The sequence below is a fragment of the Nannospalax galili genome, unplaced genomic scaffold (genome assembly GCF_000622305.1).
Source record: "Nannospalax galili isolate Female #2095 unplaced genomic scaffold, S.galili_v1.0 scaffold70, whole genome shotgun sequence".
In the NCBI taxonomy this organism is placed as follows: Eukaryota; Metazoa; Chordata; class Mammalia; order Rodentia; family Spalacidae; genus Nannospalax; species Nannospalax galili.
In genome coordinates, this window is record NW_008328543.1 from 113,110 (window position 1) to 123,537 (window position 10,428).

Here is a 10,428-nt window from a genome sequence, read left to right on the forward strand (position 1 = left end):
CAATCATCTATCTATATCATTTATCACCTATTTATCATCTACCTATCTATCATCTATCTATCATCTATCTATCTGTCTATCTATCTATCATCTATATCATCTATCAATCATCTATATCATTTATCATCTATCTATCATCTACCTATCTATCATCTATCTACATATTGATCATCTATCATCTATCATCTATCTATCTATCTATCTATCCATCTATCTATCTATCTATCTATCTATCTATCTATCTATCATCTATCATCATCATCTATCACCTATCTATCAGTTATCATCTATCATCTATCCATCAACTGCCATTATTTATTATTTATCTAACATCTATTATCTATCTACCTGTCATCTATGTTTCTTCTAAGTATCATCTATCTTCTATGCATCATTTCATACTCATACAAACTAGATTTTATGGTTGAAATTAGGGACTTGACATCGACACTCATGAATTTCAGCTCCCTTGTCTACACACCTGACATTCTTCTTCTGAGACCATAGTGATGATGAAAAGCCATCCAAAGTTTGAAATCTAGTGTTAGGGAAGATGTACAAGTGAACTTTCCTACCACACAATGTAAAAACAAAGAAGAAAATGAACGAGCCGCCTCCTCTGCACAGGTACCAGCAGCAGGACAACCCACCAACCGGGATAAATGACACCTGTCATTAATGGAGAAATAGCATCTTTAAGCAGAGTCTTCAGTTCTCCTCTGTGCAGTAACACATGAAGGAATTTGAATGAGCAAAGAAAACATTTGATCACAGAAGAGCACATCTTGAAGAAAGGGTCCAACACAGTACTGTCAATTCCATGGTGTGCACCTGTACCAGCTGCACAATGTTCATGACTCATAAATTCCTCTGTCATCCGTGGGGCAAAAGTACATTCTATTGTATGAGAAATATCATTAAGTAAAAAGGGGGAAAAAAGAAAGAGGAGATAGAAAACCTGAAACTTCTAGAACATTTCAAATGTCAGAAAAACAAATTAGCACCTCTAACAGGGCAGCAGAGGGGATATGTAGGACGACCTGCTAAATTCAAACTGTTACAGCAAAGGCTCAATTCTTAGTGAGATCAAGGCAGCAGGAAATTTTTCTTCAGGACTAAAAATAATACTTCTTTCAGGCATGTAGGTTAAATTCCACAGTGTTTTGAAATTATTATTAAAAACATGAGAAGAATGGGCAAAGATAAAGAGAGAACACACACTGCAATCTGACAAAGCACCTGCTCACACTCGGAATCACGATGCACATACCTATTCTTCCTCAGGTAACGGGAGGCGGCAACCTCCAGCCTGTCTGCTGCTTGTCTTCTACTCTTTGCCTCTGAGCTGCTGTCCCTGCAATTGCCATTTCCAGCAAGAAACTTAAGTAAAGAGTCTCAAACTGACAGAGTCAGCCTGTTCTCTGATGGGGGAAGCAGAATTTTTAAGCCGTGTCTATATTATTTTCCAAGAGTCGAATAAATATTATCTGCATGATATTTATCTTCATTCTTTTAATGAATCATGAAGCAAACACAAAACAATATAATCAAGGCTAAGGAATGGATCTTAGAGTGGATTATAGAGACTTTCCAGTTGGGTAGACTGACTCTTCTAAGGAACTGGTGTGAGGTCTAAACAAAACAACATGACTCAGCAAACCTCAGTAATAAGAGATGCAGCCAGGATCCTGGTCAGCTCCAGAATCCTGGTTCACACAGCTGAAGTTTGAGTTGGACAGCAGCCTGGGCATTGGAAAACCTGCCATAGTCCTTTTGTGGGTGGTAAAGTGTAAATAGTTTCAAGTACCAAATGTAATTCTGGCTTTTGGTTTATACTGACCTCATTAATAATTATTTCTTGTCCATTCACACTGGAATTTTCCAAAGTATCATTAGATTTTCTAAATTACACAGGATTGTTCCTTCTTAAAGTCAAAGCTGGATAGCATAAAGATGACAATATTCTTTATAAAATATACTTTTCCTATATCTTTTAAGCTTTTCACTTTCTATCCATTATTTCAAGTGCTCAGGATGTTCTTGATCATGAATATTGCTCTGGCCTGTGTCATCCATGGAGGTGTCAGGGCACAGGGCTCAGCCTTCCTTTTGGCTGCTTTGTGTTTCAACTAAGATTTATGTGTCCTGTTAATCTCTGGGTATTTTGACTGCCTATAGAAGTTTGGAAGGAATTTGGAATTTCATTTTAAATAAACTGTCATAGAAATGTCAAAGCGTTAGACGGATATACTTTATCACTCTTCGGAAAATATGGGAAGTTTCTCAGCTTGGATTCTAGAAATGGAGTGAAGTCAACCTGAGTTGATTATTTTAAATGCCAAATACAATGGGTCTAATATTCCCTAAACCTTTTCCTAATTTAACTGGAAATAAAAATTTGGGGACTACGTTATCAAAGTTGAATAAGGAATCTCAAGCCCTGAAGAGTATGATGAAGCTGTTGGAGCCTCCCAGGCTGCCCACTACACTTTGGTGATCTCTCTTTCTCCCAAAGCTAACCTCATCACTGTCCTCTACATTTACCTCTGGAATTGTCACTTAGCAAAAGCAACTCGTTTTTGTTTCTATAATACTATAATTTTATTTTTAGTTTTCATTATCTTTCTTTAACATTGATTTTGTTGTTAGTGATTAGAAAGAGGTAAGTGTGAGGTCCCCATTCACTTTTCTGTCTAAGTCCACTTGGTCCTGGTAGAAAGATAGAGAGAGAAAAGCACATCCTATAGGACATCGCCTATTCAGAGGTGATGTCACTCAGGTTCCAATCTGTTCTACTTATGTCCTCCAACGATGGAAGGGCAAGGATCAAATTGCATTTCATTTAAGTGCACTTTCTGAAGACCATTGAAAAAAATAATTTCTTTTTAAGCTTTAGTATAATTTTCCCTTATTCGTCACAAAAGAAACTATGGAAACACAAAACTAGTATAATGAAAACATCACCCTTCCCCCAAATAGGTAAAGCTGCAATAGCTTCTGCAGTCTAGGCTAAAATAATAATGTAGTGGGTAGAGATTGATTCAGGAGTCAAAGAAGAAGTTTAACTAATGGGCTCAAAGACCATGCTACACCTGAGTCTTCTTTTCCTCATGTCAAAGATAAGCTCTGATCACTTATTAGAGTCAGAGTGGAGCTGATTTTTCATGGGTGCACAAAATACAGAATAAACTCTTCAGGTCACCCTTACTGAAACAATAGCAATTCAGAGTAAGGAACCTAAAGAGTACCTGACTCCATGTTAAATGCCCCATTTCTATTTTAACAGAATGAAGATGAGACAGGGTAATTTTATGTCTAACATCGAAGAACTGTGCTATTTGTGGTAGGATAGTTCAAAGAAGTTGTGAGGAGCATGCCAGGACAATGTGGAAGGAAATGAGGTCCCTAGGAGGAAACATATTTAAAACAGAACATAGTTCTAATGGGTCTTGTTGCATCATCTTTAATGTTGGTTTGCTTTGAGGCAACAAATTCAGAGGCAAGTGGGAGGAAGCTGTTAAATGTGGTGTTCTTGGTTGACTTAACACTTGAGGATTTACCTCCACATCTGAGATATGCTGCTGGTCAGTACTGGAGTCAGCTCTATTGACCAGGGCTGGTATGTTGCACTACTGGTTTCTGTAGTATGGATGTCCCCACAGTGGCCAGTCTCAATTTGAGACATTGAACAAGAGGTGGCTGATGACTGTCATGGTCCTAAGTGCTCTCTAACCTTCAGCACATCACTGAGGTAGGATCACGGGTAGGCCAAACTATACAGCAATGCATTTGAATGAGATCTGACCCACTCTAGAGGGAAGAAAGTCCTCCTTTCCACTAATTATGATCAACATGAAAGAAAGAGGAAGCCGAGCTCTAAGTACAGTTTTCCTCTCTGGAATGCTGTCCCCATGCAGCCATCAAACCAGTATTCTGACAAAGAGGAAAATAGGAGTTTCTCAAGCAGCTTTTGGATGGAATGAAGAGAGTACAGTTAAAGGTGGAATGGGTGCAGAAACAGGGATCGTTGAGAAGAGGTTGCTAGATGTCAGGAGAAATGGATCATTCTTCAGCGAGTCCTCCACCACCCTGGGTATTTCCATTTCTTTCTATACTGTGTGGTGACACAGCAATAGGCTTTGCCACTTGTGATAAAAGGTGAAGATCGTGCTGCAAACAGCCGTGGTACGTATAATGTGTTCTTGATTGCAAGATTTCGGAGGGGTAATAAGATAGGAGCTTTTCAATGTATAGGTCACCAGTTTAAGTCCTGTCTGAGTAGACTAGGAACAAAAGTGTTGGCAGGCTATGACAAGCCCTCTACGTAGGCCCTCCTTCCTTCTCACGGAGCCGGAGCCTGACGCTGCAATTGCACCTTCTTTTTGCTTCTACTGGCAGCACAAAGGGTGAATAGAAATGTCATTGTGAGGGTTTTATTCCAGTCTTTGTGGCAAAGAAATGTGAGACATGAGAAAGGCCAATCTGCTTTCATCTCAAACAGCCAGCCAGCACTACTCCCTAATAAATTCCTGGATCTTCCTGAGATGTATTGAAATAAAACCTCAAGCACCTTATAAGCAAAAAGTACGTCTTACTCAGAGGAAGTTAATTACATAAAGGAATATTGATAAAGAAGATTTAATGTGCTTATCTCTTGAACTGAATTTTAAAGATTTATTTTGTTTTCTACATTTTCATTTTGATAAAAAGCTCATGGATATAAAGAACTTTTTCATATTTTATTAGATGTATGTGTAATGACATTTGACTTTCCCACTGTATTTCACTATAATATCATGACTAGCTGTTTAGTCCATCCTGAAGAAATAGTATATTTTTCTTTCACTTTAATAGGTCTAATGAAATCCTTGACTTTCATCATTACTGATATTTCTACTTTCATGTAATTTTGTTGCCCACAATTCCAGTAATAAGTAGATAGTAAAACATCTGGTTACCTGGAGAAAAGCAACATAAATATTAAAGGGGCCTCCGGGGAAGTGTTTGGGAATGCCAATCAAATTTTATCATATTAGTAGCCACAGGCTATGAACCCTGCCATGGAATGTACTCTGATCAGAAAGCAGGACAGGAGCCCTGTGCATATCCATGAGAAATGATGAAAGGCCCTTATTAAAAACAGCAATAGCCAGGAAAGATAAAATGTTTCTTATGGAGATCTATAAATAATTATACATCATCTTATGATTATCTTTTTAAAGATTATCAATATTTTTACTGGGCATTGAAAATCATGGTGGGTGGTCTTATGTTTTTCACACACATACACACACACACACACACACGTATCTGTACTTAGCTCCTACTGACCAATCTACTACTTTTCCCCTAAGTACTATGCCTTTTATTTTCATGTCATAGATAGATAGATGGTAGATAGATGATAGATAGATGATAGATACATAGATAGGTGGTAGATAGATGATGATGATAGATAGATAGATGATAGATAGATAGATGATGACAGATGATAGATAGATGATAGATAGATAGATAGATAGATAGATAGATAGATGATAGATAGATAGATGTATAGGCATACATTTAAATCTAGGTCTGCATATAAGAAAAAAATATGATATTTATCTTTCCTATCCCTTCTTCCATTCTCCTGTGGCCCTCACTCCTCCTTGAGACTGCTTTCTCCCCCAAAACTCCCCTTAATGCTATGGTTCTTGTAAATATTTTAACCAGAAACAACTGTTGACACCATATGTTAAAAAAAAAAAAAAAAACTAAAGCAACGTATTCAGTAAAAGATGCACCCTAACCAAAGATGTGCTTTGGTCAGTGATATGTAAAAACTGAAATCCAAGCTATCCTCCTCTAAGAATATCATATGCCCAGAGATTGTGAGCTACGTATAGAAATATCTCCTTAACTCCAGTCCCAGGGGATCCGACAGCCTCTTCTGACCTCCGCGGGCATTGCACGACACGGCACACTTACCTACATGCAAGTAATACACGCATACACATAAAATAAAAATAACAATTAAAATTTTTTTAAAAGAAATATCTGCTAAAAACACCCATTTCATCTAAATGAAAAATCTGAAACACACTCATTGCAAACTTATCTACAGTCATAAAATAAAACGGGGTTGTCTTCAGAACTTAAGTGCCTGTTACCATGTTTTGACTCAGTTTCCTCTATAGAACACCACAGCAAAGATAAATTTCACCTGGGAAAAGGCATCTAAAACCAAATGATAGTCCCCTCTCTAGTAGCTGCAAAGCACAAAATATTCACGTGCATGCCTCCTATCCCTTCATCCTCTCCTGTGATCATTGCAGCTAATCCCTGCCAGCCTGTGTCACCTCTTCAGTTGTGGCAATCGATGGAATGGATCAGCAATGGAATTCTCCATCCGTAACCTACTTACTTCTGTGCCTTTCTTCTTAGACAGAAATGTCATTCACTAGAATATAGGCAGGCAGGCAGGCAGAGGGTATCTCCTGACACAAATATAAACTCATCAGTCTTCACATCTGTCCCTTTAATGTAATATAATGCAGACACACAATACACAGAGATAGAGTATACACACATGCATATGTATGTCATGGGCCACACCTGTAGATTTAGTAAAACAGCACCAATCCTCATGGCTTCGCTGATTTCGAGGCTGTACATCAGCTGTGGGAAGCGGGGAGGGCTTTGATTGTTGGGTGGAAGCACTTCAATATACACAGTGCAGATGGAGTGCCTGTGCAGAGAGAAGTGGACAGGATGTTTAACAATACATAGAACATCGGAAGTTGCATTCTTTATTCGTTTGCTGGGTTTACAGGACAAGAAATTTTGAAGTTTTATAGAAAACAGTAAAATCATAAAATAAAACCATAAAAGTTACCAATATATAATGCTTTTATGAAATTAGCCTAGTAAGAGAAAAAGTGGCCTGTAGTACCTATGTCTCTTTAGATTAATAGTACAAGTTAAAAAAGGAACAGCTGTATCATAAGCTAATAAATCAATGCATCTGAAGTATAGATCTTATTTTCCAGCAGCAAAAATCCTTCTATAAACATCTGGTTATAGGAGCTGTCTGTTCTTCAGACTCCTTTTCTATTAAACCAGCAGAGGGAGTATTGGTTAACACAACATATAAATACATATCCATGCACATGCATCCACACACAAAAATAAAACAAATCATTAGCAACAACAACAAAAAATTATGGGCTGTATTTTGCTAGTTCTGACATCATCAGCTTATGTGAACATACGTCTAAAGCAAAAATACTTGGGTAAATTATTGGTAAAAAAATAAATAAATGAAAACCCTAGGGTAAATTATTGGCAAAAAAGAAAACCTAGACATATATTAAAATCTGCTTTGAGTATAATATGAAAGGCTGAAAACTACCTTGAACAAAACCTTCCTAGAGTAGATGTTTCTATGAAGGCTACAAAGCTGCTTTGTAATCAAAGCAAAAACATTTAATGTTGACATATCAACTCTTTAATATTTTTGAATCCTGAATGTTTAACTCATTAAAGCAGAAGCAGCAAAGGATTCAAGGTATATGAAGAGGAAACATTGGTTGAACTATATCAAAAAGACTTGTGAAACTGATACATATAAAAAATTAATATCAGTCTTTACTGTCAGACACTGTAAAACTTTGACTTAGGACAAGGAATTCAAATCCTCCCCTCCACCCACATGCACCCACTCCATGTAAAACTTTTGTTTATGCAAAAGCCCTGCTACATTCCTGGGCATCCCTTTTGGCCAACTCTTTACCCTTTCTTCATTTTCTTTACTGCAATTCTTTTAAAAACTAGCCAACATCAAAAGACAGTGAGATCAGACAAACTCAGTGGAGAAGAGGCACAGCACTCTTGAGTTAAGGCTTAAAACCTATCAAACTGAGGGTTCAAGCATGCTCACTAGAGCTGAGTTACAGAATGTGCCCTTTCGCAACAATAAAGCTGCCTTGCCTGGTTACTTCACTTTTTGTGCGTGTGGTATCGGTGGGGTCCTTGGACCTGAGCTTTTATTCCTAGCATGGCCCATACAGTCCGCTACCTTAAATGCATATTGGATTTCATACAAACATACTGCCATTTACTGAAAAGTGGACTTTAAGCATTGTTTTCACAAAATCATTATTTTCTATTTAAAACAATAACTACTATTTGGGGGCCTAGAATTTTCTTATAGTACAAAACTCTTTTTATTAAGTATTTCAATTACATAAACCATTTTGCTTTTTATAAAGCTTCTAAGTGGGGCTGGAAATATAGCTCAGTGGTTAAGAGCACTGACTGCTCTTGCATAGGTCTGGGGTTCAATTCCCAGTGCCCACATAGTGGCTAACAATGGTTTATAACTCCAGTTCTGGAAGAATTTGTTGCCTTCTTCTGACCTTTGTGGACATTGTGTGACACGGGTGCACTTACACACATGAAAGCAATACACTCATACACATACATTTTTTTAATAATAAATATTTAAAAAATTTCTAAGTGAAATATGGACCTTGGCACTCAGATCTAACTTTGCAGCCTTTCTGTGGTAGGTACGCACAGGTAGATTCTGTTTCTGATGCCTCTTCACACACAGATCTAGAGAGAATATTACGCATCTATAAAGGCTGGGATCTCTTAAAACTTCCCACTTGCATTTATTGTAATATTGGTCCAAAGGAAACTCATTTTACATTAAATTCTGTCCAAATGTTATAATCAGTTAAAATATCAGAATTCAGTTTTATGGTTTAACACTTATTAAAACTCACACAATGAATCAAACTTTGCTTGTTTCATCTCGATACATATTTAAATAAAAATATTAATGAAATAACTAAGATTTAATAATTAAAAATTGCCTTTTTGGACAAAGCTTAAAGTGGGTTGAATAATTACAAAATATTGCTTATAAACTTGTAGTATTCATTAGCTATTCAGGTGGACGTCAAGTAAAAGAAAATTACAAACTCTTTAAATATTTTTATTAATTCAGAATGTCATGCAGTGTGTCTTTGTCATGGTCTCCCCTCTCTCAGCTCTTCCCAGCTTCCCCTACTCTCTACTCACATTTAATGTAAAGTGAAGCAGAGTCCCACTTCTTGGTGAGAGCCCTTCAGGTAGGGCCAGACTATGCAGCTAGTCCTCCAGTCCTCCAGCCTCAGGCCAGTGGAAAACCACAGGTGGCTGGAAATTCGTTGCTGCTCCTGTTTGTTTTCTTTTGTTCTTGAATCTCCCTATTTATCCCAGTTTGGTTTGGACCTTCTGCCTAACCCTCCCCTGGAATTTAACATCAATCCTACTCAATCTCTGGAGTGCTGGGTTATAGTCATAAATCACCATGCCTAACCCTAATGTAAAAATTTGCAGCCAAACAACCCTTATTATGTTGCACACACTAGCCTGGAATTTAATATCAATCTCACTTAATCTCTGGAGTTTTGGGATTATAGTCATAAGTCACCACGCCTAGCCCTAATGTGAAAATTTGCAGCCAGACAACCTTTATTAGACTTTTGGTGCTCTTTCCAATGCATGACCTTCAGCTGCGACAGAGGACAACTTTGGTCCGATGTAGCTTTCCTCTGTCATCGGCTTTTCCTCTTTCCCTTCTCTGGTCCTTTCCATAATAATTCGAGGGGTGAAATTACTAATTATGCTCTTATTTTCCTTTGGGACTTGATCTTAGAGTTATTTGGGGAGCATCTATTTCAGGGTCTTCTTCAGTCTTTCGGCCTTGAAATTGGCTGTGATATTTTAGTGAGCCTTCTTGTGGTTATTGCCTTTTAAAATGATATCTCCTTTTTATCCCTGATGTCAGCAGTGTCAGAGTCAGCTTTTCCTAAAATTGAATACCAATGGCATTTACAATAAAATGATGACTTAATGCTGTAATAAATACCAGTAATTCAGCACAACTTAAGCACATAATAAAACAGGGCAGTCACTAGGTAAATAATAACATTTTATGTATTTCATATTTACATTTTATAGCCAGTCCTGAATGCATAAAACTGAGCTTCTATCTAACCATATTTTATTTTTTTAATACAGTCAGTATGATGTAAATAAATATTATAATTTCTAAAAATGAAAACGAAGCCTTATCATTTCCCATTTTTAATAAAAGTCAAAATAGAACAAAGAGAAAAGATATTTATCAGATAACCTTATGATTAAAAAAACACTTTGGATGACCAGATTTGAGTAGCTAGTTTTCCAAATTAAAATCATTAAGTTAATAAAGTTACCAAGCTAATTAACAACAACAAATAAATTTAGAAGGCTTATTAACTCAGAAATTACTAATGCTTTCTCTCTACAGCTCATAAGAACAAATTTGTGATATGTATCAGAGGACAGAATTTTTCTATCGGGAATGAATATGAAAAGCCCTTGCTTTGATACAAAGAATGTTATCATGTACAA

The 10,428-nt window shown here is 37.0% G+C and overlaps 1 protein-coding gene across 7 annotated transcripts in view; it reads right to left on the reverse strand.

The window, feature by feature from the left end:
* LOC103729463 (protocadherin-15) overlaps nucleotides 1-10,428 on the reverse strand; it is a 1,150,197-nt gene that overhangs the window by 97,866 nt on the left and 1,041,903 nt on the right. For all 7 annotated transcript variants that reach the window (XM_029560656.1, XM_029560654.1, XM_029560663.1 and 4 more), the window contains one exon: nucleotides 6,598-6,730. In XM_029560656.1, the coding sequence (XP_029416516.1) occupies nucleotides 6,598-6,730 (133 nt within the window). The remainder of the gene's footprint in view (nucleotides 1-6,597; nucleotides 6,731-10,428) is intronic.